At 35.3% G+C, this 23270-nt stretch overlaps 3 protein-coding genes across 4 annotated transcripts; all 3 read left to right on the plus strand.

Annotated features, from left to right (window-relative positions):
* Positions 1-1568: 1568 nt before the first annotated feature.
* ELM1 (fission ELM1-like protein (DUF1022)) lies at positions 1569-5651 on the plus strand. The gene is made up of 10 exons (XM_016314285.3): positions 1569-1958; positions 2055-2299; positions 3035-3131; positions 3914-4063; positions 4174-4300; positions 4396-4508; positions 4602-4665; positions 4748-4841; positions 4988-5096; positions 5237-5651. The coding sequence occupies exons 1-10, from the start codon at positions 1752-1754 to the stop codon at positions 5336-5338; spliced, it is 1308 nt and encodes a 435-aa protein (XP_016169771.1). The 5' UTR covers positions 1569-1751; the 3' UTR covers positions 5339-5651.
* Positions 5652-6246: 595 nt separating this feature from the next.
* LOC107612594 (casparian strip membrane protein 5) lies at positions 6247-7400 on the plus strand. The gene is made up of 3 exons (XM_016314284.3): positions 6247-6602; positions 6727-6850; positions 7027-7400. The coding sequence occupies exons 1-3, from the start codon at positions 6277-6279 to the stop codon at positions 7243-7245; spliced, it is 669 nt and encodes a 222-aa protein (XP_016169770.1). The 5' UTR covers positions 6247-6276; the 3' UTR covers positions 7246-7400.
* Positions 7401-17333: 9933 nt separating this feature from the next.
* On the plus strand, positions 17334-21915 carry OTLD1 (OTU-like cysteine protease family protein). 2 transcript variants are annotated; one of them, XM_088496865.1, is made up of 10 exons: positions 17334-17558; positions 17755-17785; positions 17869-18721; positions 19373-19534; positions 19686-19763; positions 20419-20497; positions 20577-20722; positions 20933-20998; positions 21088-21259; positions 21525-21915. In XM_088496865.1, exons 3-10 carry the CDS (start codon positions 18047-18049, stop codon positions 21722-21724), a joined length of 1578 nt encoding a protein of 525 aa, XP_088352991.1. In that variant the 5' UTR covers positions 17334-17558; positions 17755-17785; positions 17869-18046; the 3' UTR covers positions 21725-21915. The 2 variants fall into 2 exon arrangements, with proteins under 2 accessions (XP_088352991.1, XP_088352992.1); XM_088496866.1 differs by having other exon boundaries at positions 17348-17558; positions 21528-21915.
* The last annotated feature ends 1355 nt before the right edge of the window (positions 21916-23270 follow it).

A 23270-nucleotide genomic window follows, 5' to 3' on the forward strand; every position in this document is an offset into this window, starting at 1 on the left:
TCATTTTCAAATGGTTAAATTACACGGTTGGTCCCTATACTTTGACTAAAGTTGCAAATTGGTCCCTATTGCAAACATGTGCAGCTCACATGTTCAAAATACAGGATATTCTGAGAATATTCTGTAAATCAAACACTTTTTGAACGGCGGGGACTAAATTGCAAATTTTAATTCTCTTTAGGGACTCAATTATAAACTTTTAAAGTGTAGGGACTAATTTACAATTTCACTGATAGTGTAGGGACCAACTGTGTAATTTAACCTTTAAAAAAAAGAAAAAACACAGACACTTCCAATATTATACATAAATTAAAAAATAGAACTTTTTATTAAGCGAAAAAAAAGGATAGCATATCTTCATGAATGAACTCAACCAATTTTTTTTTAGAAATTTGCAAGCAGAACTGCCAGAGGCAGAAGGAGTGCGCCGTGGGGGAGGAGACAGGGGGAGGCGCTGGAGAAGGGGGGCGGTTGTGCGTAGCGCGAGGGAGGAGACCAGGGACGGGGAGGAGCCCATCGAGGGAGGAGGCGCGGGGGTATGCGCAGGGGAAGTGCGCGTCGCGGGGAGGAACGCGTCGCCGAAAGAGGAGATCGTCGCAGAGGAGTGCGCAACGCGGGAGAAGACGAGCGGCCACAGATGAGGAGGGAGAAGCCTGCAGTTCTGATCTTTACGAAGCGAAGATTTTACTAGTGATTTAAGATGGTTTAAGATTTATTTTAGAATTTTAACTAATTTGATTTTTGGATGTATATTTAAATTGTAATATATTAATAATTAAATATATTAAATTTGAAAGAGAAATTTAAAATTGAAATTTAAATTTTAAATTTTAGTTTTATTTAGTTTGTATTTTGAATGTGTATTTAATTTTAAAAAGATACTAAGGGTCCGTTTGGAAAACTCTAGAAGTAGCTTTTTTTAACTTTTGACTTATGAAAAGTAGTAATATTAATGTCGGGTGCAATTTTCAAAACCAAATTGCAACTTTTTAAGAAGCTATTTTGGAGCTTATAGAGAAGTTAAAAAAAATGACTTCTCTCATAATACTTCTATTTTTCATTACACTTTTGACTTATGAAAAGTAGTAGTATTAATGTCGGGTGCAATTTTCAAAACCAAATTGCAACTTTTTAAGAAGCTATTTTGGAGCTTATAGAGAAGTTAAAAAAAATGACTTCTCTCATAATACTTCTATTTTTCATTACATTTCTTTAAAATAAGCACTTTTAGAGTTAAAAATCCAAACACAAAATAACTTATTTATAAGTTACTTTTAACAGAGTTATTTATTGTTTAAGTTATTTTATCAAAAAGAGCTTAATTAAGTTAGTTATCCAAACTAGGCCTAAATCTATTTATAATTTTTAGATGTGTTTGTTTTAATTTTTTTAAATTATTGTAATAAAAGGCAAAATATTGTATAACTTTTAAAGGATACCTAGTAGAATTGAAAATTATAGAGCTAAAAAGACCAGAATTCCGAGAAGAAGGAACTAGCAGTGGTTTTCAGCCCATGGGCCTCGTGCCTTTACCCGCTAATATATTATGAATCGCCAGTTAGCGACCCAAAAAAGGAAACACAGAATCAGCAGAGTTGGTTTTGCTTGTCATTTACGAAATACGAGCAAAGTAATTAACAAACCGAGGGGAAGTGAAAGTGAAATTGTGTAGACTTGAAGGACAAAACCTTTTTCTTCATTCATTCATTCTTCTTCTTCGAATTTGAGTGTGGGATGCTTTGGAAGATTCAATGAATGGAATGAAATCAGCGTGGATGAGGCCAATTCAGCTTCCTGAGCCGCCAAGCCCCACCGCCCCCAGGTCTACTCCCGACGTCTTTGATTCCGCCATCATCGTCCGCCGCGCCGTCGTCATCGGCAACGGTTTCCCTTCCTCTGAGAATCAGTCCCTCGGATTGGTTCGAGCCCTTGGTCTCTCTGATAACCACCTCTTCTATGTACTTTCTCCCAACTCTCTCTCTCTCTCTCTCTCTCTGCAACTAACTTTTTCTAAATTCTTCTAACTGATTTCGTTGTGATTTTGACTCGTGAAGCGTGTGACGAGGCCCAAGGGTGGAATCAACGAGTTGCTTCAATGGCTTCCGGTGTCTCTCCACAAGAAGATCGATTATATCATAAGGATATTCCGTGCTTGCTCCCAACTTGTCTTCAAATCTCATCTACAACACGCCAAGCTTGGTCGAAATGGTTTCAGTGACTCTGCTGCTGAAGGATTGTTGGCGGTTCTAGAGGCTGATGTCAAGCACATAGTCAATTTGGCTCGTGATTCTTTTGAAAAGTATTGAATTCTTGTTCCCTCTTTATAACTGAATCGTTCTTATCCTTGTTTCCAATCATTATACAGTTATCTGTCTTATTGTATGCTATGAATTACAAGTTAGAATGGTTCTAACTTCAAATAGTAACTTATTGGAAGTTATGAGGAAAAAGCTTTATAACCATCAAAGAACATCTATGTAGTTGACATTTAGAACAAGGGGCGTTTTTGAAGCATGAAAATTGGACACCAGTCCCTTAGTTAACTCAGCTTTTCACTCTCGTAGTCTCAATCATATTCGGTATAACAGAGACTATGGAGTTGTAGAGGATTATCTTTGCTGGTGTTTCTCAAATTTGATACCAAGTCTTGGAATATAAGTAGGCTAAGATGAATATGTTCTCCTACGTTTCAGAAAAGGTTTTTTTTTTTTTATAGGCTTCTGTATGGTAGTTTCACCATTATGTCTAGGCTTTCTTAACCCCAAGGGAATCCACCAGTATTCCATGTTGTGTTATTAGAGGATGAGGAAATATATGCACACATATGATAAACTATGAGGTTGTGGAAATTGAGCTCCCTAATTTTCTCCTCTATGGTTTCAACTGATTACTTTTCATCTAAAGCAAAACCCCGTAGGTGTCCTTTTAGTGTCTGTTAAGTGGTTTATGGGACATACATGTCTTGCATGCTTAAAATATTTGGCAGTTTGTATCATAGAAAGAACAATATAAATGATGCTTTTTTTTCATCTAGGGAGGGACCGTTGTTGGTGGTTGCATCTGGAAGGGACACCATTTCTACTGCAAGTTCGATAAAACGTTTGGCATCTGAGAGTGTTTTTGTCGTTCAGGTCCGCGAATCTCCTGTATAACTTTTTTCTTTTAAATTGTATTTTGCTGAGATATCCTTTTAGTTGGTATGATAAATTCATGTGCATTATATTCTAGATGTTGTTTTGATGCACCATAATACATAGATAAGCACTATGATTCAAGTTATATGATGTCAAGCACTTGTCAATTTGCCTTGTGATACTTTTGTTTGCCCTGTTTTTATTTTTCTTTGATGGTATAGCTTCTAATTTACTTGTTCTTTTGAAATACAATCTGTAAGATGATATAGTAATAAAATAAGTTCAATGCATTAAGGTGATTGTACTTTCACTCTTTAAGGTTGTTTAGTTCTACTATTCCCTGGGATGTTCTTGACAGGAATCTGCAGGACGCTTAGCTTTCCTTTGGGAATGGATCATCTCAATTGTGAAAGTTGAGTGTTGGACCTCACTATTGATTTACCAGGTTAACGAAAATATAACACCCACTAATGAGTATAATCAATGGTGAAATCCAACATTTGACTCTCTCAAGGTGAGAAAATATATGAGAACCTTGCTTTGTCAGACCATACGGGGTTTTGTATACTTAATTATCAGACCATCAGTTGTGTATACTTAATTTTTCCAAAACTAACAATAATAAAGATGTGCTTGCTCCTTACAATGCTGGATTGTGTATTACCTTGTCTCTGTTTGCATGTAGCAATGTTTTCTTCTGCTCTATTTTTGCTTGATATTTATCGTTAATAATAAAGATTGGCTTGATATTTAGTCTGAATTTATTTCTGCTTTGGTAGATACAACATCCAAGGGTGCATTTGCACAGATTTGACATGGTGATTACACCTCGTCATGATTATTATCCATTGACTCCACAAGCACAGAAACAAGTTCCTAGGGTTCTTCGAAGGTGGATAACTCCACGCGAGCCTGCAGATAGTCATGTGGTATGTATAATGTTCCATGTGCATGTACTGAAGTTGAGAAATTGTGATTTCATCTATGGTATTAGCTACTGTCTATTTCTGAGGATTGATATGTGGTAATTAAAACTCAGGTTCTTACCGTGGGAGCCCTACATCAAATAGATTTTGCTTCACTCCGTAATGCTGCCATTACATGGCATGATGTGTTTGCCAGTGTTCCTAAGCCCTTGCTTGTAGTCAACATTGGAGGACCAACAAGTAATTTCTACTATGCCTGTCTTTCAGGATTTGTGTTTAAAACTGCAATGGTCAAAAGAATGTAGTAATTTGCTTAATTTCCATTATGGATACAGGAAACTGTCGATATGGTGTTGATCTTGCAAAGCAGTTAGCAGCCTCTTTGCTTAATGTCCTTGCTAGTTGCGGGAGTGTGAGAATATCCTTTTCAGAGAGAACACCACAAAAGGTTAGTCATTCCATGGTTCATACAATATCCATTTTATTTTATTTTATTTGTTATCTCTGACTCACTCTTCTCTTTCTTTTGCCTTTGAAACAGGTGTCAGATACTATATTGAAGGAACTTGGGGGTAATCCCAAAGTTCATATTTGGGATGGACAAGGTAAAGATTTATTCTGGTTTAGATTTGGTTGTTAAGAGATTTGTTTTGATAGTAAGCTCTGACAATTGAGCACAATTTTCAGAACCAAACCCACATTTGGGGCATCTAGCTTGGGCAGATGCGTTTGTTGTCACAGCAGATTCTGTGAGCATGATAAGTGAAGCTTGCAGCACTGGGTAAGCTTGTTAGAAGTATTTTTACAGTTCAATTAATTTGGCTTACCTAACCACTAAATGACTTTACTGAAAACTCAATTTTATTGTTCAATTTTAATTTCTGGCATACCTTTTCTCACAAGAAAACAATTTCATTCCTCCCACAGGAAGCCTGTTTATGTTATCGGAGCTGAGAGGTGCAAATGGAAGTTCACAGAATTCCACAAATCATTGAGAGAAAGAGGGGTTGTCAGGCCTTTTACGGGTTCAGAAGATGTAAGTTATTCTTTTACTTATCTATCAAATTCAAGGGTTGAAAATTATGCAGAAGGATTATATATATATATATATATTGCATTGTTGGCATTCCATTCCATTGCTACTGTTTCATTGGTTATGTTTCCTTAAATTTTCAGATATCAGAAAGTTGGAGCTATCCGCCCCTGAATGACACTGCTGATGCAGCTAAAAAGGTCTGTGAATCGCTTGCTGCACGAGGGTGGAAACTGAAGACATAGAGTACATTTCTTAGTGGACATGATACTAAATTTTGTTATATTTTTTTTTAAGGGTAGGAACCCCTTGTCGTTCGTAAGGAAATTCCTGAACATATGCCTTTTATAGCACAAATAGGAAACGTTGATGGGATGTTTATACTGTATTCTTTTGAGTTTCGACCATGTCAATTTTTGAGGATATAATGTAAAGTACGGATTGCTGTATGATTGCAGCTTGTAAAATGAGAAGAGGATGTTGGCATACGTGTATGCCAAAATGGCATTTTATTCAGTTAAGGTGAATAATAAAGAAAAACTCTGATTATTTAAACTCTATAGTATCCTCCGGTTCCCTATTTCACCTATTTGCTATCAGGTCTTTCTGCATCTTGTGATTATGTTGTTCTAAGCTATGCTAAAAGCTTCGGTCACAGGAGAAAGATTACTAAGGACCGATACCAGGTAGGTCTGTTAACTACGATATAAAGAAAACACCGACTTCGTGGCAAATTTGCAATTGTGATATAAACATATGCATGAACTCTCCCAATCAACGTGTTAACAAATCCCTTCGTATGGTACTTGAGGTACTATCTCTTATTTCTAATATTCTTTTCTTGAATTCTGCACGTATTGGTTTGTCAAATCATTTGTAAATTTAGTAGGTGAAGTTGTCACATGAGATTAGCACTAAGAACCTGACGAAATCATAGGAAAATGCTTTTGGTACGGGTTGGAGCAAGTAAGTTCTTAACAACTCCTTAGTCAGAAACATGATCAGAACAAAATTCTAAACCCCAACTCCACGAAAATGTAAAAATCTACACAAACTAACTCTGTTAATTGAATGGTACAACCGTCTTTCACATCTATGTATATATATATAACAGCTTTAGATCACATTCCAAGAAAAAGAAAACCATTTTTCCATACCCTTAAAAAGAGCACTGCAATATCATATGATGGAGCCCAGCAAAGAGGTTGATGCACCGGCAGCTACCTCGCCGCAGCCACAATCCAAGAGGACAAGGTCCAACAATGGCAAAGGCAAATCCATTGCTGAGGATGCTCAACCTTTGGCACCCATAGTTTCAACAAAAGCCACCCCACTCCAAAGAGGTGGATGGAAAAAGGGTGTTGCAATCCTAGACTTCATCCTGAGGCTTGGCGCTATTGGGGCCGCTTTCGGCGCTGCTATCCTTATGGGGAACAATGAACAGGTTCTTCCATTCTTCACTCAGTTCTTTCAGTTCCATGCTCAATGGGATGATTTTCCTATGTTCCGGTAAGTTTATTCATATCTGTCACTATATATATGAACCCATTTTCTGTCTGATTAGTCATATTATGTTCAGATAGAATTCTTCAAAAATTCAATATCATCTATTAACTTTGGTCTTTACAAGCAGGTTTTTTGTGGTAGCAAATGCAGCAGTGGCTGGATTTCTCGTACTCTCCCTGCCATTCTCGATTGTCTGCATTGTTAGGCCTCTTGCAGCAGGGCCAAGGCTTCTCTTATTGATCATCGATACAGTAAGCTTCGGCTCAATATGCGAATTAAATATATAACCATTTATGTGTCTCTTCTTATTACTTTAAGCTTTTGAGAACAACAATGCGAAAAGACAATGCGTCCATTCATGATATCAATATAATGAATTTGTTCATGTAATGCACTTAACTAGAAAGAGAAATGATCAAAATTGCAGGTTATGATGGCCTTTGTGATAGCAGCTGCTTCAGCTGCTGCTGCTGTTGTATACTTAGCTCACAACGGCAGCCAAGACGCCAACTGGATGGCTGTTTGTCAGCAGTTCACGGACTTTTGCCAGGTTACCAGCGAGGCGGTGGTTGTTTCTTTTGTCGCGGCGGTTTTCTTGTCTTTCTTGATTTTTGTGTCCTCTTTGGCCCTCAAAAGAGGTGGTTGAAACTTGAAAAAGGGATGGAGATGGTTGTGATTGTTACATGTTACTCCTAACTATTGTTAACTTCTCTGTCTTGTGTGTAAAATCATGTTCAAACTTTTTTGTGATTTCCAGTGACTCCTTATATTAATACTTCATATATGGTAATGTCCACAAAAGTGATGTCTGATGAAAAACACACTATTATGAAAAGAGCAATGCTAGGGGCAGCAATTTTGGTATTTTGTAACCATTAATTGGCCATCAATAATGTTTTTAATGGTGTGAGATTACATCTAATGGTGAGAAATTACTCACTTTTCTTTTAATGGTTAAAACTGACAAAAAACACAAACATTGCTGGGCCTCTAAACTTTTCCTTATGAAAATATGATAGTATGAACTGAACTCAACAAAAGCATTATATCTAAGCTTCACGCCTGCATGAATGATTATTATTATATAGAGCGCTAAAAATAACCATTCCACTTTTTTAAACTATTAGACTTCTATCTAAGTTCGTTCTTTCAGCTTTATTAGTCAGTGCCAAAATCAAATACAAAATTATATTCGAATATATTAATTTTATATAATTTGATAAACTTGCGGCTACATTGTATCATAACTAAGTCTAGGTTGTCATCTAGTATACCTATAACCTATGAAGCACCGCGTGTCGGACACATTTCGAACACGACACTCATTGACACTCATTGACACTCGTCCGACACGCGTGTCTGATGTGTTCAACCGTATTTTAATAAAAAATAAAAAATTCTTCTCCGAATACGTCTGGACGTATCTAATAATCTAAATACCATCACATATTCACATGTCAGCGTGTCTTATTCTTAACATATATTTTTAAAATAAATTTAGATATAGTATATATTATTATTTATTAAAACAAAAAATATTTTAATATCAATAAAATATCAAAATATCATTATAATTTATCTAACAAATATTTTATATTTTATATGTATACGTGTCTCGTATCATATAAAATTTTAAAATTACGTGCCATATCCATGTTAGTATCCGTGCATCATATCCTATAACCTATGCATGTTATTTTATACTTGGCTCATGATGCAAATGGAGTAGTGGCCATTTGTCATAATTTTCATTAATGGTACAGTTTATAAAGGTTATCAACACATGCAATTGGGTTATTTAGTGAATAAATATGTGTGCTCTATGCTTTTAGGTACAACACTTGGTTGATTGCCAATTGATCAATTTTACATTTAACAAAAGAATAAGAATAGTATTATTGGTTTATTGCTAAGCAAAAATATGACTAATTAATATTATTAGTTTAATTTTAACGTACTAACAATATAAATAATTTTTTAGGTTATTCAATTATTAAATTTATATATTTGGATGATCTTTTAAATAATAAATTAAAAAAATAATTATTTTTAGTGATGTAGTAATTTAATATTAAACATTTGTATAAAATAATTTTATACTATTGATACATAAAAATTAAATTTTTATTATTATTATTATTATTATTATTATTATTATTAGAAATTTAATTTTAATATACTATTAGTGTAAAATAATTATATATATATGTTTAATTATGTAATAATATATTAATAAAAAATAAATTTTTTATATATTAACTATATAAATAATCATAAAAATATTGTAATTATACTAGTATATAAAAAATTTTATATTAAAACTAAATTCTATTATTAAACCAAGTGCGAATAAAAGAAGTGGCCACTCATTGCCACATTGTTCAATTGCGTCATTGTGTTAAATAACGTATAGTGTATATTTCGTAAAAAGGTGGCGGCGATACCACCACGTAGCAGCTATACATGGTGGTGAGTAGGTGAGTAGGGGTGTACATAGGTTAAGTAAAATTAGGTTTGTCTTAACTTGGATTCTGTACTAAAGATATATCAACTCTATTTTTTAGATTTTAACTCAATTTTAAATCTGATGAAATCTAAATATTTTCTAGTCATAATTATACTGAATTAAAATTGGATAAAAATTGGACTTTTAAAATTTTACTAATAATTTATTAAAAAATTATTTATAAAAAAATTTATTTATAATGTACTTATTTATAAAAAAAATTTGTTATTGAAAATTTGATATCTATATTTAAACTTGAATTTGTTTATAAATTTTAATTTGATGTTTTTTTATCTATTTTCTAATTTAACAAGTATAATTAAAAATAAAAAAATAAACTTATAATTAATATAACATAATATTAAAATTAATTTAAAAAATATTTTTTTTAATTCTATTAAAATGCACATAAATCAAATAAAATCAAATTTATCTCGAATATAATTTTAAACAATATCTAGATCTATTTTTGAGATCTTACCTAATAAAAATAAAATCACACTAAATTAATTTCTAAAATATTCATATTGGAACGAATTTTCAAATCGGGTTAGATCATATACACCTCTCAGTGGTGAGGAAGCAAGTAATCTATTATTAACAGCCACATCTCCCATGCCCAATCCAAACATAAAGTGAAATTTGCCATGTCACTCTTTGTTACCATGCTAAGTTTGCTATACTTGCTAACGACTCACACTCACTAAGGTGGCACGTGCCATCAACAACAGATTAATTTAATATATATTTTGTGTTGCTTTTATTCTCTATTGTAACATAATAATTTCCATAAAATCATAGTAAAAAAATACTATGAAACATAGATGCCTAGCGAGTCCTGGAAATCCTTTCTTTTTTGTTTTATAAATTCTTTATTTCAAATTTATAATAATAGAAAAAATAATAAATGAGGTTAATTTCTTTAAGAAATAATCTGACTTATTTGATAAAAGTTTATCCAAAAGCTTCTTTTGTGTGATATTTTTTTTCTTTTTTTTTTTATTTTTTTTTTTTTCATATATTCAATAAAATTATTAAATATAAAAATTTCAGTACACAACACAAAAATTTTATGTGATCAACATATAAATTTTTATATATTAGTTTAAAATTTTAATTTTCTATAAATTTTTGTGTGTATATTTCTGGTAAGCTTTATTAATTTTTAAATTCTTTTAAGAGGATATTTAAATTTTTTTCATCACTCTAATTATGTAGTATGAAATATCGGAATTTTTTTTTTTTGCGTTGTATGAAAATTTTTTTATAATATCTTAATAAATTTTTATACTTTCTAACAAAAAATTATGTGCTTCTTTTTCATTATCTACTTTTTTTTCTTTGTCATTTTTTTTTTCATTTTCTCTTTTTTGGTTTTTCCTTTCATAATTTTTATTGTTTTATCCATTCAAAAAAGAATAAAAATAAGAAAAATAGAAAAAAAAACAAACAAAAAAATATAAAAAATCTGCAATAATATCAAGAAGAAGAGTAAAAAAGAAAAAAAAACATTAACAACAATAGCAATACCAAAAAAAAGGAGGAAACATACAAAAAAAAACAGAGAAAAAAAACGTATAATTCACGTGCACGATTGTTTGAATGGTTTTTGGTGAGTTTAAATCATTAATCTTTTAGTAAAACCTCTTGTACTAATAGCAGCACTGCTATCAATTAAGCAATTATACTTTTAAGTCTGATTAAATTACCAAAACAATATCAATTATACAGTTAAATATTATTGAGCTGAATACATGCATTTAATTTTTTTTGACAAGTTAATAAAGTGATTAATTTTTTTTTTTTTGAAGAGAGATAACTCGACACATTAAAGTGGAGCAAGTAGGAACAAGAAAGCAACAGTAAAACTAAAATAAAGACATAGATATAATCTGCTGTCATCTCTAACATTGCCATCAACAACCAAATGGATCAACACCACATCAATCCCTGTAGCTCATAAACGACCTATTCTTGATGCCATCAACACCTGTCTCAGAGCTCTGGAAAATTCTGTTATTTCGTTCTAACCAAATGTTCCAGATAATAGTAAAGAACCCTATCAACCACTTCTTTTTCTCAGAGTTGCGTCTAGGCACTTCAATCCAACTCTCAAATAGATTTTTGACCATCCTCGGGATAGCTCACGCTCTATTTGCACACGTCAACCAAGTACACCACACCTGCCAAGTAAAATCACAACTAAGAAACAAATGGTGCACAAATTCTATTTCCTTTTTACACAAAAGACAAATCTTATCGCTATGATGTATGGTTCCTAGCCTACTCAGCCTCTCTTTAGTGTTGATTCTGCCTACTAAAACAAACCACGCAAAGAGTTCAACTCTTGGAGGTACCAATCCTCTCCAAATGGCGCTAGTGAAGCTGTAGCTTGTAATGTCTTTCGAGAGAGTCTCTTTCTGCAGCACCTGCACAAAAGAATTAGTAGAAAAGATACCAGTTTTATCAAATTTCCATACAATTGCATCCTCTCTACTAGGCGACATTCTGACTAGTCGTAATCGTTCATGAAGTTGATTAAGCAACTCAAATTTCTATTGGAATAACTCTCTCCTCCACTGAAAGTTCCACACCCACTCTATCCCATCTCAGAACCCACAATCCCCTACAACGGATCCTTGTTGATTTGAGATAGAGAAAAGTCTTGCAAAACTATCTTTCAAAGTACCACCTTGTAGCCAGTCATCCTCCCAGAAACGAATACGTCTGCTATTTCCCACCTCTATAGCCAAGCCATTAATCATCATACCTCTTGCCTGTGGCTCTCTAATATTAAGCTGACAAATATCTTTCCACGAGCCACCCTTTAACAGTAATGGCTGTTTTGATAATATTACAAAAGGGTTCAAATGATTGCAAGAGCATACAACCTTCTTCCACAACGGACAATCTTCTTTCGAAAAACGCCACCACCACTTGAACAGAAGTGATGCATTTCTGATTAATGCATTCCCCACCCCCAAACCGCCTAACCTTTTCAGAGCTTGCACCATCTCCCATTTCACAAGTGGTATACCGTTATTCCCATCTTCTTTACTCCACAAGAACCTTCTCTGTAGCCCGATTATCTTTTTTGCAACCGCCTTTGGCATCTTGTACAAGCTTAAGTAGTAAACCGATAGACTATTTAGAACGAATTTTATGAGAACTAGCTTGCCCGCTTTGTTGAGGGACTTGGCTTTCCACAAGCTGAGCTTATCTTTCACCTTATCTATGATCGGTTTCCAGGTCTTCACCAACCGGGGGTTTTGCACCTAGAGAGATTCCTAGGTACCTGACAGGTAAACTAGCTTCGGCGCATCCCAATAATCCACACATATTTGTCACCCATTCTTGCTCACAGTTAACAGAAATCAGATTTGATTTATCAAAATTAATACTCAGGCCAGACATCAACTCAAAACCACGCAAGAGCCTCTTATAGTTCAGTATTGTTTCCGTATCCTGTGGGCAAAATAAGATTGTGTCATCCGCAAATTGGAGATGCGACAATTCTATATTATCCCTTCCCACCAACAGTGGAGAAATGCGTCCATTCCTAACTGCCTCACCCACCATCCTGTGCAAGAGATCAACCACAAGAACGAATAGAAAAGGAGAAAGAGGATCTCCTTGTCTAAGACCTCTCTCCATCCTGAACGGCTTGGATGGTGACCCATTAATCAACACCAACATAGACGCTATAGTCATACATTCCTTCACCCATGCCCTCCATCTAAGACCAAAACCCATCTTTTGTAGCACAACATCCACAAAACTCCATCTCACTCTGTCATAAGCTTTCTGAAAGTATAGTTTGATAATTGCCGCCTGCTTCTTGCGCAACTTCAACCATTGGACCGTCTCACAAGCAATGAGAGCACCATCATGTATTTTGCGACCCTTTACAAATGCAGACTAAGTCTCTCCCACTAAACCTGGCATCACTGACCGCATTCTTCTCACCAAGACTTTAGATATCACCTTATATACACAACCATCCATACTAATTGGCCTTAAGTCTTTAAGTTCCTTAGCTGCCACAAATTTTGGAGCTAGTGCCACCCATGTTACATTCGCATCCGATGGTAGCTTCGCACTTTGAAAAAAGCCCAACATAGCTTCAGTAAACTCCTTGCCTATCTCACTCCAACATTTCTTTATGAAGTTCATATTGTACCCATCACTACCCGGCGCTTTACTGGACTCACAATCCCATACTGCCTCTCGTATTTCCTCAGGCGATGGCATCACCTCTAGCTCTGCTGCCTCGTCTTCATTAATCTGCTTTACCAACCCATCACGAAGTCCAATCCTCGGAGTATATTCCTGTCGATATAGCTCTTTATAAAATCTTGTAATTGCCACTTTTATTCTGGCATGGTTCCTCACCACCCTGCCATTAATTACTAGGGAGTCAATTCTGTTGTTCCTTCTTCTAGCCGATGCTAAGTTATGGAAGTATCTGGTGTTCTTGTCCATATTTCTAGCATATTGAGATCGGAACATCTGCTTCCAATGGATCTCCTTTCTGGCATACCACTTCGCACAACAAGTCACAAGAGCCTTCCATCTAGCCTCCAATATTCCATCATAACTACTAACACTAACCATATCATCAATCTTTTTAATCTCTTCTTCAAACTTCTTTATCCTATCGTCAATGTCCCCAAAATTGTCTTTGTGCCATCTCCTTAGCGGTACCATCAAGGCCTTCAGCTTACTAGTGAACTGTTCATCACCTAAGCTTCAGAACGGTCTTGGACCCGCACTAAGTCTTGCATCTTCTAGAATCAACGGACAATGGTCTAACAGCCTTCTAGGTCCTCCTCTCAACCGAATATCTGAAAACTCCTCCAGCCACTCCACACTGACCAGAACCCTATCTATGCGACTACAAGAACGACCTCGAAACCATGTGAATTTTCGATCAGTTAGCGGTAAATCCACTAGCTGTAAATCTTGCACCATTCCTTAAAGTCTATTGCAGATGCCGGTAAACTAGCAGTGCCTCTTCTTTCCTCTAACCTTAGTATCTCGTTGAAGTCTCCCAAGAAACAAAACGGAACTTGACATAAACCCACAATATAGCTTAACTCCTCCCACATCATCAGTTTCTCACTCTGGACATGTGCTCCATACACCAAACAGAATGCATAACTAAAGTTTTTTTTGTCAGCAAACCTTGAACGCAAAGCCAACCATCTCCTTTATAACAGTTCAATCGTTTAAACAACAAATCGTCCCACATTAATAATAAACTGCCAGAGGCTCCTACTGATTCCACATAATCCCAGTCCACCGTGTCACAACCCCACAATCGAACTACATCAAATTTAGTCACTTCCTCCCTCTTAGTTTCAATCAAACCTAGCATATTTAATCTGAACTTCTTTTTTAACTCTTTCACCATACTCAATTTTCCATCCTCCCTTAGTCCTCTAATATTCCAACAACTATAAATCATTTAAAGGAATTTTTCCACACCTTGTTATGTTATTTGGGCCTACTCCTCCTAACTTTCTCCTTTTGTTTTGCTATCCTTCTTTTTGCCGCCATAGCTTCATTTTAACTTTGTAAGATTGCCATTATGTCTTCTTTCTCATCATAAAAAATCGCACCAGACTCCACTGCCAATTTCCATGTTTCTTTATTTTCGGTTAACTGACATTTCTGCGCAAGCCTCTGATCAGCATCTTGATTTGTTTCTTCCTCTCCTGCATTGGATCCTACATCCTCTGTAACCCTTTCTTCAACAATTTCACATTCCCCAGCTTTGTCTCCAGCTCCGACTTCTACATCATTGTTCTCCTCTTCCTGAGATTGCACCCATTGGCCTCCCTGGGTTGCCCGGTTCGCTCTCCTGCAATTCAACTAGTCCACTGCCTGTACTTTGTCCTGTCCCATCTCATACACCTTCGCTACCCGGCCCTCCACAACAACGTTACAGTATCCTTGCGTTTGGCTTCCGATATGTGCATCCTTATCATGCCTCCCTTGCTCAATGGTCTGCGGGCATCCTTCTCTCATAGCTGCGTGATCAGGGAATTGGGTAGGCTGAGTTGCGCAACCCATTCCGCATGGAGCAGCAGCTCTCAAAGACGGACCCGCCTGGCTCGAACCGAAGCACACGCCCAGTCCATGACCTGGCCCACCTTCCTTGTCGGTCAGTTGTGGCAAGCGTTCACATTCCATCCGGTTCTCATTCGTAGGCCTAATTCCTTTGTGGCTCTTCAGGAGGCAGGAATTGTAGCATTGTGCTTGGGCCTCTGAACCATTAGAGCCCAGACCCAAAGCATTCCCCCCCTTGGACAATTATCTCAGCTCTCTTGGTCCCACTTCCCTTATCAACGCAGATATCTGTATCCATTCTTTTCGAGTCAACCTCCACATAAATATCAATTCCCTTACAATCAGTCGCGCCATTAATTCCATTTATTCTGAATAATCCATTTTCTGTTGCATTTGATACTGTTTTGAATTCTCTAGATTGCATTCATTCAAAAAGATATCTGATATTACCATTCTACCCTTATCCCCATCTTCTTCATTTATCCGTTCCATGAGGAGCTCAGCCGCCGGATCCCATGTCGTCGCCATCGTCGCGCTTCCACCGGGAGGTGAATTTGAGCTTTCACATGTTTGCCTAACGATTGCACGTTCCAACAAACAAGTATCTCCATATACCTCATGTCCCACCTCCTTTACAAAGACATCAAAACCACTAGTACCTACAGTGATATGCACCCATTCCTTGATAACGTCAAATGCACAAGTATCAATTAGCTGCCTATCGTGTTGAACGTTTTCACTGACCAAATATGTAAAGGAACTCCATAACATTCTAGCCAAACTCTTCTAGTCTCACTACGTTCCGATTCCTCCCATCTCCATACGCTATGAAAGAATTGCAGGAAACTATTCATTTTGAATGTGAACGCTTCCTCTGCATTCTTCACAGTGTCAAAAACTAACAAGACTTTGTACGCTCTAAGTTCTCTGACTTCAACAACTTGAGGAAAATTCTTTCTGAGCGCTTTCTGTAGCGATTTGAAGTTAATGGCCATCGTCGTTCCTCCTACTAGACTCCTCAGCAGCCAATCGAAATTCTCTTTTGCTATTGGAACTTCAACCTTCTTCGTCCAACCGTTTCCATGCGGGTCCTTGACAGATGTATCCTTCCTTGTTTCTTCCACTCTTGTAGGACTTTTGCCTCTCCTTGGTTGCCTGTTCTCTATATCCGTTCTTACAATATCTCCCTTTCGTATCCCAGTGGTCATCCCCTCCCTTGGCCTTCTATACTTAGCCTCACCTACGGATATTATCTTCCCCCTTATACCTGTATGATGCATTTCTGCTATAGCCTTCATCGCCCCTCCCCCTTTCGTCGTATATCGAACGAATGCAAACAAGAACACCTTCTCATTTTTCAGTTTCCGAGCTAAATATATGTCATTGATTCGCCCCGTCCAATGGAACAATTGAAATAATTCCTTCTTAGAAATATCTTGTGGCAAATTGGTGATAAAAACAGAGAAAGAATCGTTTTCCAAACGTAGATACTCTTCTCGATTCCAAACTTTAGGATCCCTATTTCTACCTCACTCGGTGTTTCCCTCCTCTCTCTCATTTTTTTATTATATTAGGTATATATTAAAATTAGTCATTAAAATTATTAGTTAATATAAAATATATATTGAAATATAAAATACATATTAAAAATAAATTAAACTATATATATTTATATAAAAATATATAATAATTAATTTTGATAATTAATTTTAATATATAAATAATATTTAAAAAAATTCACAACTATTCCATGTCCAAAATTTACATCGAGTGAAAGTTTAATGTATTTAAAGGTTGAACGAATAATAACAAAATGAAAAACAAAGCTCAATTACTATTTAATTAAGAATTTAATTTTAATAAATTAATAATATAAAAATATAATATATATTAATTTAATTATATATTATCACCTTAATAAATAGTATTCTTTATAACTATATTTTGAATTATCATTAAAAAATGGAATTAAATAATTATATATAATAGTTTATATTAAAATTAAATAGTTGAATTAATATAAATTTGATCCAAAATGAGATTATAGAGTGGAAAATTGAGTGTTGTGTGTTCCACTAAGTGTGGAAATGCAGCACGTGTCGTATTGAGAGGTTAATCCACCGTTAAAAGCAGAGAGCTTTCTATCTCCGTCTCCTTCTCTTCTCTTCTCTCACAAACAAAACATTCTATCCTTCCCTTCGCTTCTCAGTTTTCCACTTTTCCCCCCCTTCTCTCTCTCTCTCTCTCTCTCTCACCCCTCACCTCATTTCCCTCCTTCTCCTTCTCTGTCTCTCTCTTTCTCTCACCATCGCCATCAATACACAACCAAAACCCTAATCTTTCAATTCCTTCTTCGCGATCATCGCTGCGCATTCCCTCCGGTGAACACTTTACCTCCCATTTCTTTCTCTCCGCTTCAAATTTCATTTCTTCTTTCTAATGCTTCCAATTTCTGCGCTTTCTTTTTTTGTTCTTTCTCTTTCTTATGTCATCCGTCTTTATTATGCTCCTCAGAAGGACAACATGTGCATTTAATTTGATTAATTATCTCTCTTGTAACGGTGACTTTGTTTGCAGATTGCTGTCGCGAAGCTGTGAATACCTCTGGGTAAAATTCGACTTCCTAAAAGAGGGGGTTTTGTTTTCTTCATACAATCTTAGGGTCTGATGAGAATTCTTACGGAAATGCAGAGATCGTTTTCCGTGAAGGAACTGGCTTGCAAGAAGAAGAAATAACGGTCCTTGTTCGGCCAAGGTTAGAACACGCGACATACCGTTGGGAAAGAAGAAAGCGGTGGTGGCGGTGCAGTGCTGTTCTTGCAGAAAGAAAAGGTTGCATTTTGGCAAGTGTAGGTAGGGTTGATTAACGATGACTCGCATACTGATTCAGCGAGGGTCTTCTGGGGGTTCTTCAGGTAGTGGTTCTAACCAGAACCCGAATCAGAATCAGGGCCGTTCAGGGCCTCGGCCGGAGCCGGCTTTGCCTGTTCCTCCAGCTGGAAAGGATGAGGAATGTGGAGAGGAGGCGGCGGAGCAGGTTGTTGGTGATGATCTTTTGGAGTATGGTGGGACCAGTGATAGTGGCAAGGCAAACAGTGATGACGGTTTCTTGGAAGGTCCTAGGTTAGAGCAGAGTCACACCGTCTCAGGTGATGAAGTAGCTGATGATGATACTGGTAAAGATGTTAAAGAAGAGGATGCTGTGGTCCACCAAGAATTGATGAGAGGGTTGGGTGGAGAAAAACCTGCATCAGATGTTGAGGCCTGTATTGGGGATACTACTAGCGGTAGCTCGCACCCACCACCGCCACCTGTTCCGCCGCCTAAGCCTTCTGCAAATAACTTAACAAGAAGGAATGTATCAGGGACTTCAAATGCTGTCCATTTAGGATCACCTAGAAAAGCAGCTGCGTGGCCTGTGGTTTCGGCTAGGACTTCACCTGCGGGCTCTCGACCATCATCTCCGAGGGCTCATAGTGAAAATGAAGGGTACAATAGTGCTGACGAGCAAAATCCATGCTTGGGGTCCTCTTATGATGATGTGGTAAGTTTATCTTATTAAGTGAATACGCATTATCTGTTCTTTTATCCTTTCCTTCATATTCACAGTGCTTTATCCTGAGTTGTTGTATGCGGATTAGTGGATAAAACAATACTAAAACAACAAATCCTTACCCCACTATAGGTCGGGTACATGATCACATGATAGTCTCATGTCTGCCCTGATTTTCACAGGAATCTCTTGACCTATGTCTTGATATTCGTGGGTTGATTCAAAGAATACTTCTTTTCAAATGAGGTGATTATTTGTTCCATAACCACATTTTGTGAAGAGGATAACTATGAAGTGAAGTACACACATAAGTTAGTCTAAAAAGCCCAACAGGGTTTAGAATTGTTCCTTTGTTGTTTCTTCCCAGCTATGACTCAAACTCACTGGCCTAATACAACCTATTCATCAAAGATCTTTAGCAATATTTCCTTTGAAGGTTATCTTGGGTGTGGTTGTATGATCAAATCTTTATCCCTTGCTTTGATATTTTATAATGCATTATATTGCATTGCATATTTATATATCAGGGAACAAAGTTTCTATTTGAAGGCTATTACTTCACCTTATTAATGCAACTTTGTTTCTTAATGGCCATCATTGAGATAATCATTTTACATCAAATGACATCAACATCCATTTCAGGAGAAAGAGCGACAGTTTGAAATTGATATTAGAAGGGTGAAAGGTTATGAAGTAAAAAGGATGTTAGAGGATGGAAACTGCCTTTTCCGTGCCATTGCAGATCAGGTGTATGGGGACTCTGAATTATATGATGACGTCAGACAGCTGTGCATAAATTACATGGTATGATAACACTACACTATGTATATATGTCTTTTCATCCTTACTACAAATCTGCACCCTAGTTCCTATCACCATATTTTGGATCTTTATCACTTTATTGCTTAAATACTTTGATGGTGTAAGATAAGTAATACTGGTTTTATGTCTTCAGGAAAAGGAGAGAGACCACTATTCTCAATTTATAACAGAAGGCTTCACGTCATATTGTAAAAGGAAGAGAAGAGATAAGGTAGGGATCACGGTTTAGTTTGGGCAGCTTTTCTTCTGTACTGTACTGTTATTTTATTTTTTGTTTTGTTTTTTAGCTGATAAGATAAACCAACTCCACAGTTTTTGTGGATTTTTAGTTCTTGCATTTGGATATTAAGTGCATTTTTAGTTTGTTGCTGTTTTTTTGTAGTTTTAATTCAATTCAAAACAGTTTACATTTCTATAAATTGTATTCCATTCAGTCACTTGCCATTTCCCTTTTCTGAGAGCAATTATCTTAGTTCTAACCTAGAAGTGGTTGGTTATTCTTATTCGTAAAGTTGTATATGTTAAATAGAGTAAAATATTGGCTTTTAGTCTCTGATGGCTGTGCTCATGCTGATTGCTGACTTTTGAAATATGTGGAAATAGCCAATTTCATGCGATAGACTGCTGAATGATATGATTTTTTAAATCATAATACATTTTGTGCAACTTTAAGATTATTGAATTGAAATATGGCAAGATAAAATCCAAATTATTATGTGTGCAACCCATCAATCTTTCTGATTCCTCTTAAATTTCAATTACCATGTCAGGTTATATTCCATTTTAATGCTACATGCAGTTTTACTTGGTTTGTATGTGTAGATAGGTACTTTAAATTTTTTATTTAACCCTACATTTGTTGGCAGGTCTATGGTAACAATGTTGAGATCCAAGCCATCTGTGAAATGTATAATCGCCCAATTCATATATACTCCTATTCTACAGGTATTGCTTCTGTCTATACTTCTCTTGTGATTGTGGTTTGTAAGTTATTTGCTAATAGTAATGTTAGCTGTTGATGCAGAACCGATCAACATATTTCAAAGAAGCTATAACACTGACACACCACCAATACGGCTTAGTTATCACCACGGACATCATTATAACTCCCTGGTTGACCCACGGCGCCCAACAGTTGGCATTGGACTTGGGTTCAGCTCTCTTCGTGGGGTAAGTAATTAATGTCACACTTCTTTTATATATATATGGGTAGATTGAATTTTACATCAATTAAATATTTATAAAACATCGCTTTTAAGCAAGGATCTTATGAGGCCTATGAAAATGACCCTGCAACTTGGAAATTGACTCACCGATCATTGTTATATCTCTCTCACTATATTGGTTGGCTAATTGTACCCTTTTTTTTGTGCAATGCAGACAAATGTTGACAAAGATCAAGTCAAGGCTGCTATCATAGCTCAACAAAACAATCAGATTGATAATGCAAGTATTTCAAATTGCAAAGTGTCAACATGGTTTCTATATTTCAGTTGATGTTGACGACACCCTTTTTTCCTAACTTCTTTTTACAGGCACTTTTAGCTGAGGGACGGTTCTACTCTGATCTTGAGCTCACAGAGAAGGAAATTGAACGTTCTGTGATGGAAGCTTCTCGTGCTGAGTATCTTGCTGAGGGTATTAAGCAACAACTTGGGCACAGAGAGTCATCTACATCAAATGCCGAGCCATCTTCTTCTGGAGCTAGTGAGTGTCTACTCTGTACTCTCCTACTAGTTGGTCTATTTGCTTCGAAGATAGTGTTATTTTAGTTTCTGTAGGTTGGTGCAGTGTTTAAGGCCTTCATAAACTATGAAATCAAATAAAACTTTGAGCAATTAGAAAATTTCCCCTTTATCTGATATGCAAGTTTTTGTTTTGCAAATGATGATGTATAGATATTATGATTTGTACCCTTGTGATTGAAAGTTGGAATGCATAAGCTAAGTGTGCTTAATGTGTACGTGAGTAGCAGGGTCATCGAATATGGAACAGGGAAAAGAGCAGGACACAAATCAAAGCAGCAGCATACAACTTCTAATGTGTATGGGATTCACTTACCTTCAAGCTATTGAGGCATACAGCATATTTGGGGATGATGTCGATTCTATGGTCTGTTACCTTCTGGAAACTGGTACTAGTAGCAGACGCAAAGGAAAGGCCGCTGAATAAATAAGAAAAAAACTCTGAGCTTTCGATTACATCCAAATTAGATATATCAATGAATAAATAAATATCTTGTATTAGAATTAGATGCCTTTGCTCTTGTCCACGTGTAGTAGTACTGTTAGTAGGAAAAACTTGAGGAAATAATATACTTCCACTTTTAATAGTTACATAAAAAGATTAACTGCTTCCATTTACTTGTTCCTGTGTGCTGTGTGATGCGAAAAAATATACATATGAATTGAAACAATGAACATAAATGACTGCTTCCACCAGATAGTGGTTTATAATTATATCAATGGTCAACTAATATTGCATGTGCTAAGGAATTTAAGAAATCTAGGAACTGAACCTGAATCTAGCATAGTAGCAAGTTAGTATCTAAGGAACCCATTGTAGATAGATAGTGTTAAGGACTATAATGTATCTGCTAAGGGAGCCATTGTCAACTTAAGCCATTATTAATATAATGACGTGTCCACGTGTGTACCGCTTTCTCTTCAGAGTTCAGCCTTTGATCACTTTGATGTTTCGGTAATATAACTTGAGTTTATTTTTAAATCTTCTCATATTTTTTTTTTTTTTTTACCAAAGATATGAAACTCGAACCCGCAACCTCTTAATTGAGTATGGGGAGATTATGCTATTTGAGCTATTACTCATTGGCAAATCTTCTCATTATTATCACATAAAATGTATCAAATATTTTTACAAGGCCACTTATAGCATACGATAAAAATTAGCCATCAATTAACTATTATGCTGTATATAGAAAATTAGAAATACATATTTAATATTTTATAAAAAAATTATTTTATATATTATAATAAATTTGATTATTTTATTAATTAATTATTTAGTAGAAAATATCTGAATTGATATATATAAATAAATAAAAATATACAGTGGTAGATTTTATGCTAACTTTTAATGTAAGTATATTTTTTTATATTTAAGATGTTAAATATATATTTTTTTGCATTTATTGAATTCTTTTTTTAAATAAACTTAGAAAATATCACTTTGGTTAATATTAAAATTTCATGGTTTTAATTAACAACAGAGTTGGTCTAAGTGGCTAGTGTTTGATTTTTAAATGTTCAGATTAGGACGGATTAATACATATTAGTGATTTTCTTGAGATAAAGTTTTATTATTTACCTTTTCTATTTAAACATATATGATTAAAAATAACATTTAATATAACGAAATTAAACAAGGATAACAATCTAGACTAAATATAATTTACCATTTGTTCACAACTTTTAATTATATTTTAATTGTTATTAAAATGTTATTTTTTGAAAAAAATTATTTTGTAAACTATGCATTGTAAATTAAAAATCTTATCGAAAAGCAATTATAATAAGTTACATAGAGTTAAAAGTATAAGGAAAAAAATGGTTTAATTATTCTATTGGTTTTTATAGTTTTATTAAATTCGCAATTAGATCGCTGTGCTTTTTTCCTTTTAATTGACACACTATTTTTAATTTTGTAATTAGGATTTTGTTATTGTAAAAAATATTGAAGTTAATAGAATATTTTTATC

This window comes from Arachis ipaensis, chromosome B8 (genome assembly GCF_059453495.1).
Source record: "Arachis ipaensis isolate K30076 ecotype BB chromosome B8, ASM5945349v1, whole genome shotgun sequence".
Classification (NCBI taxonomy): domain Eukaryota; kingdom Viridiplantae; phylum Streptophyta; class Magnoliopsida; order Fabales; family Fabaceae; genus Arachis; species Arachis ipaensis.

Coding starts and splice junctions, on each gene's coding strand:
- ELM1 (XM_016314285.3), top strand. CDS start 1,752: ATGAATGGAATGAAATCAGCGTGGATGAGGCCAATTCAGCTTCCTGAG. Junction 2,300..3,034: donor GCTCGTGATTCTTTTGAAAA/GTATTGAATTCT, acceptor TTTTTCATCTAG/GGAGGGACCGTTGTTGGTGG. Junction 4,509..4,601: donor CAGAGAGAACACCACAAAAG/GTTAGTCATTCC, acceptor CCTTTGAAACAG/GTGTCAGATACTATATTGAA.
- LOC107612594 (XM_016314284.3), top strand. CDS start 6,277: ATGATGGAGCCCAGCAAAGAGGTTGATGCACCGGCAGCTACCTCGCCG. Junction 6,603..6,726: donor GATGATTTTCCTATGTTCCG/GTAAGTTTATTC, acceptor CTTTACAAGCAG/GTTTTTTGTGGTAGCAAATG. Junction 6,851..7,026: donor TCTTATTGATCATCGATACA/GTAAGCTTCGGC, acceptor TCAAAATTGCAG/GTTATGATGGCCTTTGTGAT.
- OTLD1 (XM_088496865.1), top strand. CDS start 18,047: ATGACTCGCATACTGATTCAGCGAGGGTCTTCTGGGGGTTCTTCAGGT. Junction 20,723..20,932: donor GGTTCAGCTCTCTTCGTGGG/GTAAGTAATTAA, acceptor TGTGCAATGCAG/ACAAATGTTGACAAAGATCA. Junction 20,999..21,087: donor AAAACAATCAGATTGATAAT/GCAAGTATTTCA, acceptor TTCTTTTTACAG/GCACTTTTAGCTGAGGGACG.